Below are 25,559 nucleotides of genomic sequence, written 5' to 3'. Positions count from 1 at the left end.
CGAAAATGGTTAGGGAGGAGCAGCTCTGGCCACAGCAAGACCGCAGTGGAATGACGCCCTGAGCTGGGATATGGGCTGACACATTAACCACCGGGTCCCCTGGCCTGTAAAATATGCCTCTGCGCCAGTATTATATATTCCTGGTGATCTAGGTGGAGTCCTGGTCCCACCTTTACCTCCATTGTCTCCCCTGTGGAGTCCTATGGAACCTGAAGAGAAGCCTTGTTTAGGCCTTAGGCACTCTAAAATAGTTAATTTTTTTGTGCTCCTCCCTTATCTATACCCCAACCCTGCAGGGAACTCCTATATAACAAAGCCCAGAGAGGATCTATCCAAGAGTATGAAACACTAACCCTCAACAAAACATTACATTTTGGTAAATGGGAAGCCTCTAAGTGTCCCCCACTGGATGCATTCCATGCGAGAAACTTTGCATACAATGTATCCAGTGGTTCAAAAATGAATTAAAAACATTAAAATCCAAAAGGGATTAATGGAGGACTGAATGTTGGTTGCAAAATGCACCACACCCTGTAGAAAAGGGGGAATAAAAAAACAAACCACATACTACTGGAGAAAGAGTACCAAACTATTAAGGAACTCTACTTTAAACAGTAATCAAAAACATCCTGCAAATACAGAGCAAGGACACAACTTAAAATAGCAAGAAATTCTCTCTTCTCACATCAAGTGACATAAGTCCTCCATACTCTAAGTAGTATTTGTTTTTTAGCTGAGCGTTGCCACTATCAGAATCAGAGAACCACCTTTTTGTAAGCATTACTGCTTTAACTGTCACACCATGCTTTTGCCAGAGGTAAATGGCAGGAAAATACCCTTCCCACCAGATGCTTAAACAAATAATCTTATCCAGCTATGAACCGAAGACATCACCTGAACAAAGACAATAGCTCCAGAAATGCATTATACTCAGTCCACCTATTGAGCCAGATGTTTGACGAGCTGAACGCCAGCAGAGCTAAAATTCTGGCTATAATGAGACAGGATTCCAAAAACTGCATTCCCAGCCAAGGTCAACAAATTAGAAATGTGTTTCCTTTTTGACCCAGGAAAAGGCTAAAAATGGGTCTCAAATCACCATTAGCCTCTACATAAATAGATTTAAGGATGGTCTCAAATGTCAGACTTAGAAAACGGCGCTATAGGAGCATCCTTCTTCGGTAGATATTCCCATTTATCGGTTGTCCTCCGTGCGTAACCTAAAACTTGTTTGTGTTTAATCCATTCCTCACAGAGCAAATTGTTCAATTATGAAGAAGGGAAAGCAACTGCTTCTTTCTATTAAACTGAAATATGTTCAGGATCCGGTGAGGACTCTCTATCCTGGGTATTCAGATATTACTGCACATACCCATTCATCCACCTCATACCATCTAGCACAGAAATCAAGGTTTCTCTCCTCTAAAATATATCCCCCTTTTCATGAGCACCACTCAGAATCAGACACTTTTAGAACATGACCAAGAAAGAACTCTTAACGTTTCCAAGAACTAGCTGGTGAGAGGATTTTTTTTGCAGACACTGTTCCCTAGCCAAGTTCATCTAGAGGTGTTGAGAAGGGGCCAGATGATTACATAGCCATGCACACTCTGAGACATGTAATCATTCCCTGAAAGATCAGCAAGTGTAGTTACATAATTATAAAACCACTTTTTTATCTATTATGCACCTTAACAGTCCACAGTTCATCTTTATATGATGTCTTTATTTGCTCTTTAGTGGGTGCGATAAATAAAAGCAGTCGGCCCAGTGGACCCCAGTTGGAGGTGCACCAAGACAGAAGTTCCCATATGAGTGCAGCATGGCCAAGCAGATGGTGGCTGTTTTTGTGGCCAACACTGTTCATGTAGTTACTATACCACTCCTGCAGAAGCGCACCATCACTGGGGACTGTTGCTCTTCTCAATCACAACAATGCGCCTGCCCACAAGCCCAGGAAAGTGGTGGATTTTCTGGCCCATAAACGCATCCAGGAGCTTGGTCATCAGCCATACAGACCTGGCCCCCTGCAACTTGTTTTTGTTCCCACAGATCAAAACGCACCAGAAGCTGCAGTGGAGACCTTCATCTAGCATGTAGAAGACATACCTGCTGACATACCTGCTTCGGACTGTCTCCATCTGCTTCACCAAGTGATTTGATAGCACATGCAACTTTGCATAGACTACTCTGGTGACTACTTTGAAAAAAATGTAGCATTCACTTTCTTTGAAAATATAATACATTTTGTGCATCCGGAAACTTATTGTACACCACTCGTAGTTTTTACAATTTTAAAGAACTGAAGAGGAACCCAGTTAACAATGGCAAATATATTTTTAACTTCATGGTGAAATTTAAATTGAGATTAATGGGCAAGATCCTTCTTAGAGCAGGGGATGTGATAACCCCTTACTGACATCATCATGTTCATTTTCTGCTCAAAAGTAACCTTCTTGGTGGTTTCTTTTTAGATCAGAAACTAGGTTTTCATGCGAACACTGGAGTCCCAAAACTTTAAATTTTTAAGAGAAGTGCAATAAAATTCTAGCTCAACTCCAAACAATGTATATTACTTTAATGGAAATATATCATATGAAGATATCAGTTTTGGGACTTGTTCAACCAATAAAACCTACCTTTCAGCTCTCCATGGCCTATCCTTCCCAAACGACCAATAACAACCCTCCACGGCAAAGAGCTCATCTGTACAAGTCCTTGGCACCATTCCCACAATTTTTGAAGACCACTGCGACGAGCTGAGCCTTTTTTCCTCCGAGCTCTGCAATTGCAAAAAATAAATTAAAAAAAACCCTTCAATTAGTTTGCCACATTTCAAGCATATAAAAAGTTAGCAATATAGATTACACAATTAGCACTTGCCTGTTTGGCACATCGATGTTTATAATGCATGTTTCCAAGAGCTCTCCATAAAGGTCTGTACAAGAAGCTAGGAGCCACTTTTGATCATGAGATAAGCAATAGCCAAGAAAGAGAACATTGTATTTTTGACCAGCCTCTCCAAATGTTTCACCAAGCTCTGTTTGCTTATCTTTGACGGGAGCCAGAATAAATGGAGGCGTGTAGAGTCTAATACATTCCGGCCTCTATAAACAAGAACAACATTTAGTGTTTATCTATGAATAAACAGCTATGACATAACTCATTGTGCCAATTATGGTGTGTTTTGTGATCCCAAACAATGGGTCTGCAACCGATTAATTCACCAGGAACTAGTCACATCAATGAAGCATTGAAGCCAAAGTGAATACATGGGCTAAATTCTCTAGTTCTTAGTGAAGTGATTGACTGCTTTGTCTTGGATGTCATTCAGGTTTTAAAATATACTGTATATGGGCAATTAATTAAATCTGTTTAACGCTTGAGCAGAGATTCCCAAACGCGATCCTCAAAACTCCCTAACCATTCAGGTTTTAGAGATAACCATAATTGAACACAGGTAACTTAATTAGTACCTCAGTCAATTTGATTTAACCACCTGTACACAACCATGGATCTCTCTAAAACCTGAACTGTTGGGGAGCCTAGAGGACCGTGTTTGGGAACCTCTGGCTTAAAGTATTGTGCTTTTAATGGTTCATACTATCACTGTCATTAAAATCTGAGACACTAAAATAAATTAGCATAATTAAATGTAATTAATTTAGTTAACTGAATAATTATGACTCATGACTTTAGCTTTTAAGGGGCATTTCAAAAATGTAGTACTTACTTCGGGACTTTTAAGAGCATTTTCAATGGCTAGACCTGGTCCAAATCCAGTTAGAGTTTTCACATTTGTTGAGCATGGAAGCGGTCTTCGACATTGTGTGAACACTGAAAAAGCTAGGGATTTTAAATGCTGGGTATAAATTTGCCGATCTTCATGTTTCACTGGTTGCAAAAGGTACTGACATGGAACAATCTGAAAAGGTAACAAAAATAGGATTTTGTTTTTGCATACTTTAATGCTGCTGTTCCCATATTGTATAAATAAAACGAATACAAACTAAATAATCCCCCCTGTAGATTATCTGTAAATACTGTCAAAAGACAGGGTTCTTTAAATTTATTCTTCTGCAAAACTACTATTGCAAAACAGAAATCTTACAGACTGGACAACTCTCATCAACATAACTATCCCATTGTAATCACAATACCCTGAAACAGAAATCCGGCTCTTAACACTGGTGGACTTAATCTATTCAAAGGAATGTGGACATGTAGTATGTGCATTTACAAGGGAACAGTACACCTGAGCTTCTAAAATAATAACAGCTATAAAATAAAGTTAATTATCCTTTAAAAGATTGACAATGGAACATTAAAAGCCTGGACCCAGACATCAGCGACGGATTTTTGCAATTCCCTGATTCTAAGACGCCAGGGTCGGGACACTGGGGAAATCAAACATGCTGAATTTTCCCAATTTGCTAACGGATCAAAATACAGGATCATTAAATCAGGGATTTTTAATATGAACACTTTCCCCCAATTTCCTGACGGATCAGCGATCATTGGCCACCAGTGTTTCAGATTGGCAGTTCTGGTCGGATCAAGGAAATAGCCATCTGATGTATGAGGCCTTTAAGATGGAGCATTTAGCTAAGCTCTGAATAGGTCACTATATATCCAGATAGAAAAGAGTAGTAAAAGAAAAATTAACAGCACAATTATGATCCGATAAAGCAAAACGTGGTTGCGAACAAATTACACATTGAGATTAAAAGCACTTAACAGTTTTCCATGTTAATGGCTGGAAAAGTAAAATTTAAAATGTTTTAATAAGATTTTCGGTATTGGACTACACATGAATAGCATATTGTTTTACACAATATAAATTTGCAAATAAAAGAGCACCAGATGTCAAAATGAATACATAAATAATACCACCAGTACCTGCACAGAAACTGAATTTCTGAGGTGTGGTGGGAGAATGTGCAACATTTCCAGGAAACAGCGGAGAAGCCCCAAAGTCCACACACTAGATGAGTTGGAGTCCTCGTCTTTGTTTTCATAAGTAAAAGGATCAACAATGTACACCACCATAGCTGGTGGATAGGTAATGGCGTGAGATTCTCCATCAGTTGGAACTCCAACTTTATCCCGATCCAAGGTGCTGAGAAACAAGAACCCATATTACAAAACAGCCTCGCATCCATGTGCTTTATTAGAATGCAGAGTGATTTTTGCTGGTAGCTCATCATATCCATTTCACGTCATAGGTTTTCTCTTAAAACAATTTCTAATGAATGTCAACAGTAACAAGGAAAGTAATATCAAAATTGTGGTTTCAGATGTTGACCATAAAAGCAAAATAAAAATGTTCAGATATAACCTGACCTATTGAGCTCTGTAAAGAATGACCTCCCCTCTCTATTAGAGGCTGAAGAAACTGCTCAGACTTCTTTAAAATAGTGTGTTTGATGCAGGTCAAAGTTTTAAAATAAAGCATTTTAGCTAAATAACAGCACCTCTAAATGAATGGACCAATACATGTAGTCTATTTCTATAAAGCAAAAAAGTCAAGCTATCAGTCACCATGTTTGCGGGGATGGAAATGTATCTATACTCGAATATGGCAACTTGCAGGGAAAAAGGAAAAAAATTACACTGCTCAATAATACAGTCAAGTAGTGTATGCACTCTGATACATGTATGAAAAGCTGAGTGAGTGTTCAATGATCCATGTTGCAGTGATAAGAAAAAAAACAACCCTCACCTTTCAGTAATTTCTGTAGCTGCAGCGGCAGCAGCTGCTGCCTGGTCACTTGACATTCCAGTGCTTTGTTGTGTGTTCTGTTGTCCTGCTTGATTGTTTTGGACAGAATTGACTTGTGCTGGGATTGCGTTAGTGGTGTTATTTATGCTCCCATAGGGGGGAAAGCTGGTAGTTTTGTTTCCTGGTAAGGAGTTTGTTACACTTGTAGGTGCAGTGAGGCCTGTTGCAGTAGGCAAAGCACTGCTGGGAGTTGCTGCTGATGAGTTGCTTGTTGGGGCAGGGGTGATAGAGGAAGGAGTGCTAGGATTACCAGTGTTGGCTGCTGAAAGAGCTTGAGTGGAAGCACCTTGAGTAACAGGGGGTGCAAGGTTAGGTTGGCTAAGTAAAGAACTGTCCAAGGGTTGAGAAGCAAGATATGGACCTAAAGAGAATATGGGGGGGAACAAAAATGTACAAAAATAAAATACATTAAATAAGGTACATAACAGTCTTGTGGCCAATTTTAAAAAGGATTGCCTAATACTACACTTCAATTATAGAGTAATGCTAATTATACAACTGAGCAATTTCACTCACAATCCGCCCAACTTTATGATTTTCTCAGTGATGACACAATTTTGAGAGCATCCAATTTCTAGTGTACACACTAGTAATGTATCACTCTGATCTAAATGATTTCTGACCTACAGATCATCACAAAGATGAAGAACTCTGGGCACAAATGTCAGAAAGATTGTCAGAAATTCATTAATTTTTAACAAATGTCATGCAGCAGGTCAGACGCAATCATCCGACACAACTGCTTTTGAAACAATAATCAGCCCCAGGTGCTGTGTACAAACTCAGATTATCAGACCGAACAGCCAAAAATCATCTGATCGGACTGATTATTGCATAGTGTGTAACCATGTTAAGGCTTACAATATGCATTAATACATACATTTTCAAGGACACTAGGGATTTTTCTCTTTAAATTAAGTTAAAAAATTAAAAAACCTCCAAACAGAAAAAAACACAACACAGAAAACTTAGCGGTTTAAAAATGTTCCTATTGCATGAACGCCAGATAAAACATCTGTACTTATAATAAATAAAATAAAGAAGAGGATTTTTATTTTTTTTACCTAGTTCATATTTGCACACTTGTGCATATAGTCGCAGTTTGGTAAATGCTTCATTGTTGCCATTAGTTGCCTGAGAAAACCACTCTGCAACAGACTTCTCCGAAACTTTTTTTGATGCAGTGGTACCAACTCGCATTATGCCATCTGTTAGTTGTTTGGAAATTGCTCGATGCTGCCCAAGTCTACAAGACTAAACACAAACTAATGGTTAATGAATTACAAAAATAAAAAAAATCATGGAAAAAGTAAAAGCACAAAAACATTACTAAAATCCATTTCATGTCAAGAATATTGAGCAACACCAACTGAAGGGGAATTTACATTTATCATAAAACAAAAATAGGTGTTTAAAATGTTGGAACATATAAGTAAAAATAATAATTTTTATCAAACCAATGTCTCCGATTCAATCTCGGGGACACTACTACTATTATATGGTATAGAGCTGGCACATTGGAGCTCTCCCTACCGGATCTCTAGCTATTAATAAGCAAATCCACGTGAGTAAATGTAAGAACACAAAGCGCAGAAAACTTGCGCTCAAAACATTCAACCAATAAGAGTGAGTGGAATCGCAGTGCCCCCTGATGATCTCTGAAATATATGTAACATAAGTACAACAATCCTTTTCTCCATCTTCCTATCTGATGGAGAAAACTATGTGGGCTTCCAAGGCCAATCTTCTTGGACACAAAAACATAAAAGTGAACGCAGACCCTAACCACCTGGTAAAAGTCTGCTTACTTGCTGGCTACTGTCCTGCAATTTGAAATAATGTCCAAGAACAAAATTTGGAGACCTGACCCCATTCAGCAAGAAAAGCCAATTCCTAATCACCCAAACATAAAGATCAGATGATTGGAGAAGGGAAAATTATATCCTGGTTAAAAGGTGTAAACCAGACACACAACTTTAAGTAACAAAGAAAGGTGCGAAAGAGTGCCTTCTCCTCATGAACTAATAATAAAGTAGACCTACAGGAAGAGCTCCCAACTGTGAGAAACTTTTTGGGAAGGGAGGGGAAAAAACAAACAAACATGTTTTTCAATTCAAACCCTTGAGCTAGATTATTTTCAGAGGATCAAATGGAAAAAGCTGCCAAAAGAAGCAAATTAAGGTACCAAATAACTGTCAGACTCTTCTGAAAATATACAGACATATCAGAGAACCAAGTCTGAGGACAAGGTCATGTCCATCCTGAAGAAAAATAAAAAAAAATATTGTGAAATCCTTTGCACTTGCACAAAATAGAAGATTCCCAATCGCAACACTGGCTTTCAACCTGGTCTGGATAACTTCCTCAAATTTAAATTTAGTACTCAAAACCCTGGCTTAGTCAGCCACGTCAGTAACGACAAATGAGAAATGGATGTAGAAATGGACCTCTAGATCGTGCATGTTCCTCTAGAGGAAGCTTCTTCTCCGGCCTTGATGCCAACCTTAGAATTTCAGCATACCAGATCTTTTTGTCTAATCTGGAGCCACCAATCTTGCAGGACTACCCCATCAATCTCTTCATTCTCTTCAGAAAGCGAGGAAGCATAAGCATTGGTGGAAACCAATACGCAGACCAATACTTCCACGGTACAATCACAGCATACGAAAAGTACATCCGTGGGTCCCAGATTCTCAAACAAACTTTGTGATCAGAAACAGTCCACTTTCTGATTGTGTCGGTGAGGTCATCATGTTCTCCTCCAGCTGACAACACTTGCAGAGACTATTATCCTGAAAAAATGGACCCTCCCAATACTGCATCAAAGTTCAAATGGGGCATGAAAGTGGGTGCCCGACGGATGGGACATTCCATTTCCGTAGATGTGCGGACATTCAACATTCCTCGATTTACGGTATCATGTGTGTACCAGGATTACCTCATGGAAGGCATTACCACCCACAGTGGACAGCGCAGTGGCAGACCACGGGTGCTTAATGATCGTGACTAGCGGTGTCTGGGCAGAATTGTCCGTTGTAACAGACAAGTGACTCTGGTTCAAATCACAGCCACATTCAATGCAGGAGGTACCAGACGCATATCCAGCAGGTCAGTGCAGCATTCTCTAGCTTCCATGGTATATGGGAGCAGAACACCCACCAGATTGCCCCAGTTAACATTACGACACTGGTCGTTTAGTTTCCTGGTAAGGAGTTTGTTACACTTGTAGGTGCAGTGGGGCCTATTATAGTAGCTGCTGGGAGTTGCAGTGTGGCCTATTATAGCTCTGCTGGGAGTTGCTTGTTGGGGCAGGGGTGATAGAGGAAGGAGTGCTAGGATTACCAGTGTTGGTAAAACTAGCACTCCTGGTCGCTAATTGGACCCCGGAGGATTGGGTGGTCTGCCTGAACATGTCATTAACTGGTAACAGCTACAATGCATTGCTTGATGACCATTTGCAGCCCCTTCACGGACTTTATGTACCCCCACAAAAATGAAATATTCCAGCATTGGTTCAAGGAGCATTCTGGAGAGCTCCAACGAATAGTGTGGCCAACACGCTCGCTTGACATGAACCAAAATCAAGCATTTATGGGACGTGGTGGAGAGGTCCATTCGCATCCAAGATACTGCAACTACAAATATCAGGGAGCTGTGGGAAGCTATTCAGACGGAATGGGTCAACATATATCCAGAGGTCTTCCGTCCACTTGTGGAATCGATGCCATGCCGAGTTGCTGCACTTCACTGGGCTAGAAGGGTTCCTACATGATGCTAAGCATCTATCCCATAACTCTTGGCACTTAAGTGAATGCCTACCTTCCACCTCTGCTAACCAATGCTTGGGGTAAAGGAGTGATCAGAACCTGTAAAGAATTCAAAAATGTAAAATATGGAGCATTGTGGGAATCACCTGTTAAATCTATTCTGAATAGCCCAACCTATTATCTCTTCTTTTAATTAGACAGAGGGTTAAGCTGGGTACACACTATAGCGATATATCTGCAGATGATGGTCGTTCATACACAGTGAACGGCCATCAACTGCTTCTGCCCACGGGTCCCGTTACACACTTGCTAATGGACAGATATTTCTGCAGACATATCTGTCCATTGGCTGTGCAGCACAGCAAATGAGATATGTCTGAACGACGTAGTTCACAGACATCTCGTCTGTACACAGTGGCCGACGGCCAGCAGATATATTTGGCTGATCAATTGATCGGCCAATATATCGGCCAGTGTGTACCCAGCATTAAACATAAGAAAAGCTATAACATGTCAGATGTGAAGAGGCAATTATGATTGGCTCAAGTGAATGAGCTTTAGCACATATTACAATAGTTGCGTAACTTCTTTAACAAAATATTCAATTAATCAAGCATTCAGTATTCACAAAATATTGGAATTACTGTGTGTTCATAAGCTACTCCAATTAATACTAGAGAACTAGCGCTCCACCACAACAAAATATCCGCAAGTGTCTTCAGTCTCTTAGCACTAACCACAATATTAGAGTGTATAGCCAAAAAGCTCTCTCTCAGTAAAGAGGCACAAACTACAAAAGGACATTAAAAACCCATGACATTCACATGTCAAGAGGGGGGTCTCCCTTGCCTGGCAGCAGGTGGTAAAGGAGAAAAAAAAAAATCATATAAAACTTAAATCAGAACATTTGATATTGTAACCAATGAAAGTAAAAAAGATCCATTATGAAAACAAGAAATGGCATATATGTGAAAAATACAAAGATGAAAAAAACAAAAAGTAGATCTCTTTAAATGAGTAGAATTCTTACCTCATACATTGCAGTGAGATCCCGAAAGAAACTCTTTGCTCCGTTTAGCAGAGCTTCATTTTCTGGACATACGACAACATAAGCAATGTCACGTTGAGACCCATATGGTTCCAGCATCAGTCTTTCCCAGTAAGGCAAGGCAAATGGCGAAAGCACCAGAAAATCGTAGTCATTACCAACCAAAAATGTAGGAATTGGCAGCGGTTCTGGTGATTCATCCGTTCCTGTGACAAAACACACAAATAATAAAACCTAAAATTATAATAGACACCATGGCCAAAAACCTGGCATGATGTCAAATTGGCGGCCATGGCACTGAGGGGGTGCTGCAGTAGCACTTTCATATGAACTATTGGCAGTAGTTGCCATGTACTGTAAATGTAATAATGGCTTTTAAGAGGTTATATTTAATGCGCTGTGCGCAGTTGTAGAAACGCATGTTTAAGTGTATGTACTATGCACTTATAGGAATGAATTTCAAAAGTGTTTTGTTTTATAAAGACTTGCCATGGTTGGGAATCACCTTGCTCTGACATAGGAAGTGAAATGGTAATTATCCTGGCCTTAGCAAAGGCCATATGTCAATTTAAATCCCTTTCTTTGAAATGCACACTAGGGGGTCTCCTGTATGTGTGTGTAAAATATACAGATACACAGGAGAAAAAAAACCAGTTAGAGATATTTAATAATTTTCTGTACATTTGTGGAAGTCGTATGCTAATTCTATTACTGTTTAAACCACAGATACTTTGATTCTGTGCAGTAGCTTTATCAAAGGAGGAATGCTATTGAATTTATACTACTCAGCTTTACAGCCTGAAGACATCCTGTATGCTACGGTCAACCCTAGCTCCTTTTGCAAGGGTACTAGAAGTAGTCAGTAACAAGCGGCTAGTGACAGAGAGGAAATTCCCCTGAGTGGTTAGGTAAGCCCACTCAGGGACGAGTAACCACCCTCTATAAGTGTCAAAAATCTGATCGCCTAGCGTAGCAAGGTCACCCGTCAGACACAAAATTGTTTACCCCCATAAAATTGTAAATCAAGCAGCCATTCACAATGTTATGATCAGAAACTCTATTTATACTCAAGCTGCAATGTTGTATGGAAACAGTCAAGATCATATACAGTAGTTGTAGGTCTGTTAATGCAGTTCGGACAGTTGCAGACCAACCATATAGACTTGTACATTTGGTCACTGATTTGCCTCCAAATAATTAAACAACTGTATGCCAACTAATGGATAAATCAAAGAGGTCCATTCACTTCACTAAATAATCTTCTTTATATTTTCTGTGTTGAAATCAAACCACTTTTTAATATGGTTAGTGCTAAAGAATATGCTCAAATGCAATTTAAAATTAACAGGCAATTACTCCGTACAAGAGGATCAAACATGGTGAACCAAGCTAGACAAAAAAACAAACACACACACACACACACACACTAGAGTTTACCATATGAGCCACGCCCAGCCATTTTGTGAAATTGTTGCCATGTTAAAGGTCCCTGCACACCCCAAGATCGGACAGTTCGCTTTTTCTGGACTGCATCTTGTAACACAGGTTGCAATGAAAGAAGCATACGAAGGATATCTTGAGAACATTGTTTGCTTGAGTCAACAGCTACAATTAAAAAAAAATAAGTGTAAACAATACAGGGAAACCACAGCAATCAAACAGAATCTTGGAATGGACAACCAAATATGATATCTATATATATATATATACACATATACATAGCAAACATACAGTCAGGTGCATTAATATTGGGACATTGACAGAATTTTCATATTTTGGCCTCTATTCACCACCACAATGGCTTTGAAATGAAACAAACAAGATGTGCTTTAACTGCAGACTTTCAGATTTAATTTGAGGGTAATTACATCAAAATCAGGTGAACGGTGTAGGAATTACAACGGTTTCTATATGTGCCTCCCACTTTTTAAGGGGCCAAAAGTAATGGGACAAACTAAACAAACCTAAATCTAACTTTCACTTTTTAATCAACTCAAAACCTATTTCATGGACAGGTGTGGGCTATTCCCTCGTTATTTCATTATCAATTAAGCAGGTAAAAGGTCTGGAGTTGATTCTAGGTGTGACATTTGCAATTGGAATCAGTTGCTTTCGACTCTCAATATGAGATCCAAAAAACTGGGTCTGAAAAAAAGGCCTGTGATCATAAATGGCTACTGGATGCTCGAGTGGAACAGAGAGTGGGAGGACTTCAGTCCCACAGATGGGCAACCGTGCATCACATTTCGGATAATTTGAATCAAGGACCAATTCAGATGGCCTCTCAACAAACAGATATTCATAAACATTTGTTGCCCACCCATATGATCCATCACTGAACTATCATACTGAAACACATAAAAAAGGTAAAAAAGTAAAAGTACGCCAAAAAGTAAAATAAGCCAAATACTAATTAGAAGGGTGTCCACATACTTGTCTATGTAGTGCAGTTTAGCTCTGGCAAGGAAATATATAATTGAAAAAGGTATAGGCCAGCGCCAATAGGAATTGACAAGCTACATTTTTAGGTGTGTGGCGATGTAAAACAAAGAAAACCAATTCAAAATACTACTTAAATTACCACCATATTATACAAGTCAGTGGCTCTATTTAGCACTCTGCACCACCTTGAGTTCTGTGTAAACCAGTGATAGGTAACATGATGCAGTTCAGGGGCCATACTGGATGGCCCTCTAATACCCCTTTTCCAACCAAATTCCGTGTCTGACCCGGAGTTGGAACAAAGTTCCTATCCGGATCAGACCCGGAAGTTTGCCGGCGCCGACTCGGGATATTCCCTAGTTGGCGCCGCTCACACCTGAGTCGGGTCTGCATAGACCCGGCTTTTCCAGAGTGAAAAAGTGATCACTTGGAGATGTCATCTCCAAGCGTCACTGAAGCCGGACCAAACGGCCAGCTAGCAGCACACTCCAGGTCATCGTGACCCGGAGTGCACTGTTCTCACAGCAGAGTTTCACAGGCTACGCCAGTGTTAAACCCTGCTAGTTACCTGGGTTGGATTGCCGGGTCACTCGACCCAGCGATCCAACCCTCTCCCCTTTTACACCAGGGAGCTGCCCAGGTTAACCCTTCAAAAACCCGGGTTTTAGCTCCAGTGTAAAAGGGGTATAACCTTTAAAAGAAGTAGCAGATCACTCTTTTAATCTCAGTAATTTTTCTCAAATTTATTTTATTCATCAGAACAATAAAGTAATGTAAATACATCATAAAACAAAATAGACCATACATAGAACAAAGACCCATTAAGGGTAACAGTATAAAAATAGTACATACAAATACGGAAACATCTCAGTAATCATTAAAACTAATATTATTTAATCAATTAAGTACATCCATCTATAATAACATCAGTAGGCCTTATAACAAATAAATGACAAGTAAGAAGGAGCTGGAGGCCGCTAGTAAAGGCTTGGAGGACCGCCTGTTGCCAATTGCTGGTGTAAACTGTTACTGTAGTCCCAACTACTTTATAATCCTTTCATGACATAACTGGGGAAAAATCAATATTCATCTAATAAATCCTATGTGACGCTCTTCCTAGTGCAGTATTTTTTTTATTTAATTGGACTGCCCTGAAACACCTGGGTCAGAGGTTCCCAAACGCGCTCCTCAAGGCTCCCTCCACAACAGTTCAGGTTTTAGAAATATCCATGGTTGAGCACAGGTGGTTAAATTAAAATGACTGAGGTACTAATTAAGTCACCTGTGACCATCATGCATATCTCTAAAACCTGGGGAGCCTTGTGGACCGTGTTTGGGAACCTCTGACCTTGGTGAAAAAAAAGGTTACCCAAAAAACATTGCAATATAACATCATAACGCCTTGATGTGACAAATGGAGACTACAATTTTACACTGCATAATGGCAACATCCTCATTTATTGGTAATGGAAAGTACATTTACTTATGTTGGGAATCCAATGACTTTTAGACTTTGCAAAGCGTTCATCAGTTACTTACATTGACTTCAATGAATTAAACTCAGACATAGGTAGGTAAAAGTTCCAGGATTGGCATAACAATCTTTTATGAAGTGTCACAGAATGAAGGCTTCAGTTTTAACATTAATTTAGATATTGAATATTCACTGCAAGATTATATAAAAGTATTGGCTGAACAGCCCAAAAAAACATACCATGTTGGATTTTGATCAACGCTTTCTAAAAGGGAACTGACAGGTTGACACCAAGAGGGGTATTCAATATGAAAGGTTAACTTCCCTGGCGAAGTTAACATTTCATATAGGTGTTTTTTTCTGCGTAAAGGTATGGTGCGCGCTCCCGCTTATCCCCGTATTCAAAATAAAATTAACGAAAATGGGAAACTCCGAAGTTGGATTTGCGTAAAGTTACGAATTTTTCCTTAAAATAATTGTAAGACCCCCCTAAAGTTGTAAAAACATGGGGGAACACTATGGATACCCCCGTTTTATCCTTTAATTGAAAGTCGGGGATTTAAATAGCCGCAGCAGGTGCCTTTTTCCCGACATTGAAGAAGTGATGCAGAAGAGCACTTAGGTTATTTTTTTCGTTTTTTAAAGTGGTCCCATCAAATTTGGGGTACATGAAAATGGGTACTAGCATATTTTTAAGTCCCTAAAGTCAGTTTTTAAAAAAAAATCTGCATTTGTGCACCTGCCGCTATAATTCTATTCTAGAAAACATCTGCCGCATACTTGCAGAATAGCCCTGAACCTATTTCCCTATTGTTTAACAATTTGTTCCCATTTTTTTTTTTGCACCCCAATTTTTAAATTAACTTTTTGGGGTGTCCCTATTTTTTCTTTAAACTTTTTTTGACAGTTATTTTTTAAATGTCAATCTCAGGGGTGCAGGCTATTATTTTTAAGCCTGCACCCCTAAACCCCAATTCTGCACTTTTTTTCGACACCTATAATGGAGAAAAGTTATCACCGTTTTTTATCAAAGACTTTTCAAAACTGCGATAAGTCTTTGAAATTGAATACGGTGTAAAACTAAAACCAGTGATATTAATGCAAAAAAGTTAAAAAGTGCGATATTAACGCAAAAAACGATGTTATCGCACCCATATTGAATACCCCTACAAGTCTATAAAGCTGTTCTGCCAATGCATCCTTTCAATGGGCACAATTTTATTCAACTCAAAGTGAATAGCGCCAGGAATCAGCTGCTAAGCCCGATTTAGGATTTTTTTCTCGCATCCCCTCCTGGGATGCAAGCAGAAATCTGACAGAAATCCAGGCGCGATGCTGTTTTCTGCCCTTTGCACCGGGAAAACCACATCGCACCGGGAAGTTTAGTCGGATAATGCCCGTTCTCGCGCCTAAACACCCTGTTTAAAGCCGCGAGAACAAGCCTTCCGCGACCTAACTTCGTGCAGAATTGAATAGCTCTGGGAGCTCATTCCCGACGCTATTCATGTCGCATTTACTTTAAGTGTTATTGGGCACGATTCAATTAATCTGTTTAGTAAGTGTGATATATAGTGCATTAAATGCAAAAAAAAAATATTTTTGTGCTTAAGTTAAACCCTTGATTCCATTGGGGAACACTAGAACCACCGTGGTTATTATGAATGGTTCAAGGAGTCTTTAGGCTCCATTCGAATCATGCCTCAGGATCTAGAGACCATTTTTGTCAGAAAGGAAGTTTAGTTGTAAGCATAGTCAGATGGGCATATAAGATGAGGAAAGGACAGACAAAATATAGTCCCAACTCAAACAGGCAACCATCTAAGTAAGGAACTTCAAGTCCACCGAATCAAATGGTTCAAAAAGAGGGTGCAGCAAAGCGTCAGCACAGAGTGATAAGCAATCTGAGGTATGTAGCTTGCACATGTATCACATACTGCAAGATCTGCATCTCAGGCAAAGAGAATTTTTGCTGGGAAAAAAACAAGCACTAGGACATGAGCTTTCAAAAGATGAACTTGAAGACCGCATCTAGATGAAAATGTCACACCAGGCAATGTAAATCTTATAAAACCATGTGGTTATTCTTTGTTGAAATAAGAAGTTTGGTCTGAACCCATCCTTTTGGGTTGTGGCTTCAAAAAGCCACACCGTTAAAGGCAGTCTCTGCAATATTGAGAACCACCATTGATCAAAACAAAATGCCAGGCCAGTGCTACCAGAATCTCCAAAACGGTTTATCTTCTCAACCTCTGGTGGGTCCGCGGAAGCAATTTTAAACAGATCAGACTAAAGCACCAAGGAACCATCAAGGTGTTTGCCAGAAACTCCTCCCGATTACTTGTCCTTAAGAGAAGTGAACCCAGATTTGGGTCCATTATCACTATTGACCACTCCTAGATGATAGGGGCAGCCCCTGCTGAAATGGTTGCCCCTAGCCACCAGAGGAGCAATAGCTGCATTCCTGCCTGAAGAGTTTACTGGTAAAGTGCTGGTGAGGAGTGCTCAATTTTAAATTCATTTTGATCTAGATCACCTGCAAATTGACACCATCTTCCCCAGGACTTTTATGTAAAGGTGAACTGACAACTGTATGAGTGAACAGGGACTAGTCCCTGCAAGAAGAAATCTGATAGTGATGGGATTTCTTGAAATGGAAAATCCAGTCAAGAGCCTCCAGGGTAAGGGAGAATAGTCCATACAAGGAAGAGCAGACATAACTGCAATTACTTGTTAATAACCTTTGAGTTCTAGCCAGATCAAATGCCAGAGCTAGTAACTGAATGTGATGGAACTAAACTGCAAACCTGAGAAGACACTAGGGTCCCTCCCATTTTGTAACATGTCTATACGACATGTTACAGAATGACTGTCAGAAAGGACTCGACAGCAACACATTTAGGGATTTCTGGTTGGTCGAAAGAAACTGTCCATATTGTGAACTAAAATAAAAAAAATTAAATAAAAGCCCAAACCTTATTGCTATTATTAAACTCTAGTAACCACTCCTATGGAGAGAAGGGACTAAGTGGCTTCCCTTAACACTATACATTTTGCATTGTCCACAGCATGACTTGTAGTGAAAAAACGTGTGGGTCTCAGGAGATCTGTAATGAATCCTACGACTGATGCCTCTCACGCAGAGGTCTGTGGTGGAACAAAATAGGGCCCCCACCACAGGAGATACAGGGTGGATCACATGACTCATGCAGTTTGTCAGTAGTCCTGGGAGCTCATTTTCTAACTGCCCAAGCCTGTCTAACTCCAAATTTCCAGACACGGAAAGGGAAACAGTCACCTGGAGGTCTGACTCCTCTAAGCCCTATAGGGCTAAAAAATAAGTAAAAAGGGATCCCTAAGATCTAGGGTCACCTGCAGAGAGAGAAGTACTCTTTCCCTACTATCCATGGAAATGGTTTTCAACTAGCGACTGCATACCCCTCCCAAGATCAAAGCCAGAGTGCTCATACACAGAGAACCCCCAATGGACTGGACAGAGCATTTTGAAATAAAATCTGGAGCTTCCAAAAAAAAAAATAAAAAGGTTGCAACTGTCCCTCCTCCAGGCTGAGCGCTAGACAAACTCCCCTTCCTGAACCTAAAAATAACAGGGGAAGTGAAGGATGGGTCATATGCAGTTACACAAGCCAGGATGATGTCAAGCTGCAAAAAGACAGATCTGACAGAGAGGAGCCCAAACAAAACCGACGGCGGAAAGCAGAACAGCAGGATCCCGGCAGAGGTAAGTTTCTAACTATCCCTAAACCTCCCCCTATAACCCTATCCTCCCCCCACAAGTGCCTAAACCTAACCCCCCCTCCCCGTAGGCCTAGACCTAACCTTCCCTCTGCGGCTGTCCGCATCCCTGCCGTGATTTGACAATCGGGAAGCCGGCATTTCGACCACCGGCTTTTTGACTGCAACTCCTTAGAAGCACATAGTTGGTACATGAATAGAAAAAACAGAGACCACTTTGATAATGACTTAATAAAAAGTTAAACCACTTTGGCCGAATCCTATAAGCTTGCAAAGGAACCCACTGTATAACAGTCAATAAAATCCAGCCCTCTAAAGCTGGGCATCCACTATACAATTATCTGTCAGATATCTGTCTGGTTGGAATGAATACCTGGTAATGTATGGGAGCAAATGACAGTCGACCATTTGCTCACAAACACTGGAAAATAGCCAAATATGGTTGTTCAGACAGTGTTTGTGAGCAAATGGTCGACTGGCATTTGCTCCCATACATTACCAGGTTTTCATTCCAACCAGCCAGATTGGACAGATATCTGACAGAAACTTGTGTAGTGGATGCCCAGCTTAACTCCTCTACCTACAATAGTGAATCCAATGCAAAGACAAAAAATCTATTCATCCATTAACAAGGTAATAAAAATTATAACATTACAAAACTCTCCAAATAAAGCAAACTGATACGGGACAATAAGTAACAATTTTCACAAAACAGGTCTGTCCATCATGCCTCAAACTATGTACTGCTAGTAGTTAGCTAGTAGTTTGTAGTGATAAAAACTGCAGACATGGCTAAATTGACAGCTTGGTGCACAATAAATGTGGGATAAAAACATGCTCCCAATGTTGCCAACAACAGAGGGGCAGATGTATGAAGCTCTGGAAAGTGATAAAGTGGAGAGTGATAAATGACCAACCAATCAGCTCCTGTCATGTTACAGGCTGTGTTTGAAAAATGACAGTTGGGAGCTGATTGGTTGGTCGTTCATCATACCTGCTCTTTAACTAGCCCAGTAAGAATCTCCAGCAAAACACTGCTAGATACCATTTGACTCCTGCCCACTAGTGCTTACGAGGACCTGCTCCCTCAGACAACCATGCGTTCTCTCTGCAGCATCCATTAGCACTCCTAAAGAAATACTTGACAAAAGGTAGAGGATGGGCAGTAAGGCATTAAATACAGTACTTACCACATAAAATCATTTATACATGGCAGATAATAAAACTAGACAATAGTCTTCACGTATATATTCTCCTGATACAATATAAAAAGAAAACTGGATTTTAATTTTTAACTGATGAAATATCCCCTCTGTGTAATATTAGTGTGGTGTAAAGTCATTTTATCCAAGGATGTCCACTCACCAGAAACCTTTTAATATGGTTCATATTTTAAAAGGATGTTAACAGCCACAGGAGACACTGGGGAGAGAATGGGGTTTAGCTGGCTCTGAAGGAGTCTGGGCACTAAGAGGTAACTTTCAGGCTCCACCTCCCCTATACCCCACCCCCTGCGCGGGCAGGCATTTTACACTTCGCAAAGCCCGAAGGCTAGAGCGAAGAGGAGAAAAACCAGGCACACAACCCACACACTAACATATGGTGAGCGAACCCAGGGTGCCTCAACCTGAAATAACTACCCAAGCAATTCGGGAGTATACTGGAGGCAATCCAGTGTCCCCATGGCATCAGACAAGAACCAAAATCCAGCTCTCTTTCAACCACAGGTGACACTGGAGAGACAATGGGGACGTCCTAAAGCGGTCTACTAAGAAAGAGAACGATCCTGAGCTGAAAGTAGGAACCCGCGACCAAAACTAGCACTCTTAGAGGTGAAGGTATCAAATCGGCACCTCAAAAGGTATGTGCTGGGGACCATGTGGCAGCACTACAATGAAGCACGATGCCGAGCCACTCAGGAGGTCCACTCCCGACCGAGGTAAGTGGTCACAGATTCTGGTACCAGCAGGTTAGCAAAGAGTAGGCCTGATAGAGTACTGGCCAAATCCAGCAGGCAATCGTTTGTTTAGAGACAAACAACAAATTAGTGCACAAAAAGAGTGAGTGAGAAAAATCCTTAGATTGGGCAACGTAAATATGGAGAACCCGTACCACGTCTAAGAACTGCAAACATAAGTGAGGGTTGTCCAGACCTTCAACAGGAAAAGAAGGGACCACAATCTCCTGGTTAATTTGAAAATAGATTACCTTTGGAAGAAAAGTCAAAGTGGTCTGTAGAACTGCTCTGCCCGAGTGAAAAATCAGAACGGAGATCTGAGAGAATGAATTACTGAGAAACGTCGGGCCGAAGAGATCACCAAAAAGCAAAATAAATAGTCTTAGGAAGTAGGGACAATGGCAGAAATAGGTAGAGTGTAGGTCCAGGAAACTGACAATACAACTAGAAAAGTCCCCAGATCACAGAACATTAGCGAGCCACATTGTGGTTCAGATGTGACACCATCAAGTCTATGGCGCGATGGCCCAGCGGTCCTCTAGTTGTTGAAAGACCTGCCGATGAAGAGATCACTCTCCCAGGTGGATATGCTAAAGGCGGAGGTAGTCCGAGTTGGGAAGAGACCGTTCTCCACACCGGAGGATCCTGCACACCTCGAACATGGCTCAGAGGCTCCTTGTAAATCCCGAATGATTGATGTAGAAGACCGCCGTGAAGTTGTCCGAGCAAATCTTAACTGGATGATCCTAGTGCAGTATAGCCTGATAAAGAGATCCTGTAAATCACACAGGGCTCCAAGATGTTGATGGGAAGCTGGGATTCTTGTTCTGTCCAGCAGCCCTAGAAAATTGGACTTAAGCATGACCACTTCCCAGCCCCTGTGGTATATAGAGTCCAATCCTGAAAGAGAAATGGATGTCCCTTGTCCAAATGAGGGGACTGAAGCTACCACAGCAGTGAATAACAAGTGTCCGACAACATTAGAAATGTGGGACCTGATCTGAAAGTGTGACTTTCTACTTGGCAAGAAGTTCAGATTGAAAGGTTCTAGAGGGGAATTGTGCAAACACCACCAGGAGACCATTTTGCCGAGAGCCCTCATGCAGAGGTGAACCAACACCCATCGCAACCTGAGAATCGAACGTATCATAGTCTCAGTTTGAGTGTACCAGAGGGCTCCCAGATGTATCATGTGCGAACACGCACCAGACTGGATTCGTGGGACTGAAGAATTAGTTTTCTCAGTGGTCTCGCTCTCACTACCTACCTCTCCTTTTTCTTGTTCTCAGTCTTTTAACTGTTCTATATTTCCTTATAATTTTCTGTTCCGATCACCATTTACCTTGTGAACTTGTATATATGTTGTATCTTGTTTTGTTTTTCTATTTGTGCTACATCTCATGTTGTATGTTATTTAGTTTTTGCCTTATTTTGCACCCTTTGGTGATCTAAAAAAACATAACAAAAACCTTTAATGCAAAAAAAAAAAAAAAAAAGACTGAATCTGCTTGGAAATCTGGGACAGCTTAGTTGCGAGATCCAATAATCAGTCAGGAGATCCTCTAATTGTGCGGTGAAAGGAAAGGTTGTTGCTTCCTTCTTGTATTTAAATAGGTATAGGCAAAAGCTGTAGTGGCTGCAGGGGCTCTGAAAATGGCACCTCTGTGTCTGAGGGAAAGAACCTTGGAGTGCGTGAGGAGCATAGGTAGGGGAGAACTGGGCCAACCACCAAGGACTACCTGCCATTTGTCTCAACAGCATGCTGTTAATATAATACTGGTCCCTGGTGGTCTAATGAGGGAGCAGAGAACTGTGCCCGAACTGGCCCCAACACGGGGGAAGGGGGGGGGGGGGGGCAACTCAATTGATTGTGATGTTGAATAGCCCTGGGAAGGAGATCCCGGGGATTGACAGCGATTATGAGCCAACTAAGGAAGATTTCAGCTTGCACCCTCCTGAGCTGAAACAGACTAAAGTGCGGCTGCAATTACAGCTTATCGCCCCCACCGAAGGAGGAACAAGCCACATTCACTGGTGGCTTCCCGAAACACTCTTACCAGTGTCTTTACTGCTCCAGACACGGCTTCGAGTCTGCGTAAGAAAAGCTGTTGTCTGCGGCAACAGTGCTCTGCTCGCTGGAGCAGAGGTGTCGTGCGTAAGCAACCTCGCAGTCAGCCCTAAACAACAGAAGCGGGGTATAGGGGCTTGAGCTACTGGAAAGTTATCTTGGTGTCCAGACTCCTCCAGCACTGGCTATACTTTTCTCCAGTGTCTCCTGTGGCTGAAAGAGAAATCACTGTTTTCATTCTTTTAATATATGAACAACATTATAAAAGGTTTCTGGTGAGTGGACTTCTCAGGTAAAACGATCTTACACCACACTGAAGTTATACAGATAAACTGTCTTCAAAAAGGGATAACATCTGTGATTCCAAGGCAACAGGGCTGTCACGCAGACATAAATGTCAAGATTTTAATTTAATTTGCAGGAGAAAAACTTTGCAGCTGAGCTAGTGCATGTTTACTTTGGCTAGTGTACAGGCAACTTTAATTCCTTTACCTAGCTTGGTTAGGGTCTTTTTAAAAATATGAGATATGGTAAGAACTTACCCTTGTTATCTCTATTTCTACGAAGTCCATAGGGTTCCACAGGATACCTTGGGGTATAGGCGATGGCGGCAGACATCCAGGCACCACAGAGTTAAATTTTCAGCCTCCCAGGATGCACTGGGGTCCCTCTCCTATACCCCGCCCCCGAGCCTCAGGCCACTCAGTTTCTTAACAAGCCATAGGCCGGAGCAGGAGCAAAAAAGAGAGAGAAGACAGTCTGGAACACACAAGAATCACATTCTCACCAGAAGGAGACTGAGAAACCGGTGACCAGATCAAAGCCCATCTGCAGTACAGGTACGACAGGGCGGGAGTCCTGTGGAACCCTATGGACTTCGTAGAAATAGAGATAACAAGGGTAAGTTCTTACCATCTCTCATTTTCTACTTCAGGGTCCATAGGGTATCCACAGGATACCTTGGGGATGTCCCAAAGCAGTATCCTTTAAGGGTGGGGACGCTCCTGTGCTGTAAGGATAATCCGCCGCTGAAAGGAAGCATCCTGAGAGGCGAAGGTATCAAAAGCATAATACCTTACAAAAATATGGACAGATGACCACGTGGCTGCCAATCACCGCTGAGGCGCCACGTCGAGCTGCCCACGAAGGACCCACAGACCTAGTGGAAGAGCTTTAATAGAGGATGGAACAGGAAGACCTGTGAATCCATCCTGCCAAAGTTAGCGTAGTGGCAGGCCAACCCTTTTTATGGAAACCAGAAAGGACAAAACAGAGAGTCTGATTTCCTAAATGGACTTTTACGGTCAACTTAAATTCTTAGCGCCCGTGCCACAGCCAAAGAGGCCTCACCAGCAGACAGGACTGGGGAAGTAAAGGCCGGTACTATAATTTCCTCATTGATGTGGAAACTAGACACCCCCGTAGGTAAAAAACCAGGGCAAGTGCGAAGCACTGCCCTGTTCCTAGTAAAGATGAGAAAAAGGGAGGTCTACATGACAGAGCCTCCCATTCTGAGATCCTACTGGCCAAATTAAGAGCCAGAAGGAATACAGCCCTAGCCGTAAGCCATTTGAAATCCACTGAGCCCAGTGGATCAAATGGCGGCCCTCAGAGAGCCCTAAGGACCACAGCCAAATCCCAAGGAGCCACAGATGGAACAAAGGGATGCTGAATATAACTTACACTCTGCACAAAAGTGCGGACATCAGGAAGAGTAGCAAACCTACACTGAAACCATACTAACAGGGCAGAAAACTGCACCTTCAGGTAAGCAAGGCGAAGATCGTTATCTAAGCCCACCTGTAGGAAAGCCAACCTCTGGATATCCGGAATACCCGAGGAGCCTAGCCTCTAGGGCGACATAACTGAAAGAAAGTATACCATACCCAATGGTAAATTCTTGCAGATAAAAGCTTCCGAGCTCTTAGCATGGACAGAGCCCCTGTTAACTATACAGCTGGAAAAACTCCTAGACCTTAAGAGGGCAGTCTCCACCGCCACACCGTCAAGGACAGACAACCCAGATCTGGGCATCAGCCAGGATCCCGAGACAACAAGTCCGGGCGTAGAGGCAACAGCTTCGGAGTGTTAACTGAGAGGCTCCGAAGATCTGAGTAATAGTGCCATCTGGCCCACGCTGGAGCTATCAGCAGGAGCGTGCCTCCTTCTTGCTATTACTGGAGGAAGAAGGGATAACGGAGGGACGAGGTACACCACTTGGAAGGTCCACTGGACCTACCTACGTCTATCAGAAGAGTCTCATCTCTGAAAAGCTCCACTTGTTCACCAGAAGATTGAACACCTCCTGATAAAGAGGACATTTCTCTGAATGCACGTCTTGACGGCTGAGAAAGCCTGCTTTCCATCTGAGGATTCCTGAATGAACACTGCCGATGACAGCAGGGATATAGCCTTCCACCCAAGCCAGAATTCGGGACACCATTGTTAGTGTCGCCTGACTTCGGGAACCTCCTAGGTGGTTTACATAAGCCATCATGATGACGTTGTCAGACTGTACCTGCACGGTATTTCCGTGGAGGACCTATCCTGCATGCTGGAGAGCGTTGAATACTGCTCAGAGTTCTCAGATGTTTATGGGAAGCGCAAACACTACTGGTGTCCACCTGCCCTGGAACAAGTGTGGACCCGCCACTGCTTCCCAGCCACGGATACTGGCGTCCGTCGTCAGAAGGACCCTGTCCGCAATCCCAAAGGGGGTGCCCCTTGTTTAGGTGAGCTTTCCGCAGCCACCAGGCCAGAGAGACAAACCTCCGGGGAAAGCCTATTGACTTTATCCGATGGGGCAACCCATCCCATCCGGAGAGGATCAAGTTTTACAGAGGTTTAGAGTGAAGCTGGGTACTCTCCACCATGTCGAACAGCGACACCCTGGAACCCAGGAACCACATTGCCAAGTGAATAGACACTCGGCGACTCTGCAGGCAACTGCGTACCTTTGCCTGTAATGCAGAGATCTTTTCCTCAATCACAAAGATCCTCCGATGTTGGGATATGGATCATCCTCTGTGAAGAATCAGAGAGGACCATTTCCAGTTTATCAGTCAGCCCTAACGTAGCAACACAGATATTGTCTGTTGCATATGGCACTGAAGTATCTCTGGGGACCGTGGTAACAACAGGAGGTCGCCCGGATAAGGTAACAAGCGGACCCCCTGCATCCGCAGGTGGGCTGCCATAACTGCCATGACCCTGGTAAACCGTGAGGAGCGGAGGCCAGACGAAGGGACAATGCCAGAAACTGGAAATG

At 41.9% G+C, this 25,559-nt stretch overlaps 1 protein-coding gene across 1 annotated transcript in view; it reads right to left on the bottom strand.

Moving 5' to 3' along the window:
* The window catches only part of MED13 (mediator complex subunit 13), a 139,584-nt gene that overhangs the window by 7,813 nt on the left and 106,212 nt on the right, over positions 1 to 25,559 (bottom strand). Inside the window, exons 17-24 of the mRNA XM_088446347.1 lie at positions 12,035 to 12,202; positions 10,580 to 10,803; positions 6,847 to 7,036; positions 5,723 to 6,143; positions 4,900 to 5,119; positions 3,734 to 3,925; positions 2,884 to 3,107; positions 2,640 to 2,782 (exon numbers count right to left, since the gene is read on the bottom strand). Coding sequence (XP_088302473.1) covers positions 2,640 to 2,782; positions 2,884 to 3,107; positions 3,734 to 3,925; positions 4,900 to 5,119; positions 5,723 to 6,143; positions 6,847 to 7,036; positions 10,580 to 10,803; positions 12,035 to 12,202 — 1,782 coding nt within the window. The remainder of the gene's footprint in view (positions 1 to 2,639; positions 2,783 to 2,883; positions 3,108 to 3,733; positions 3,926 to 4,899; positions 5,120 to 5,722; positions 6,144 to 6,846; positions 7,037 to 10,579; positions 10,804 to 12,034; positions 12,203 to 25,559) is intronic.

Source organism: Taudactylus pleione, unplaced genomic scaffold (genome assembly GCF_031769625.1).
Source record: "Taudactylus pleione unplaced genomic scaffold, aTauple2 ptg000397bl, whole genome shotgun sequence".
In the NCBI taxonomy this organism is placed as follows: domain Eukaryota; kingdom Metazoa; phylum Chordata; class Amphibia; order Anura; family Myobatrachidae; genus Taudactylus; species Taudactylus pleione.
Note: the sequence above shows the minus strand (reverse complement) of the source record. Positions and strands in the feature narration are given on the sequence as shown.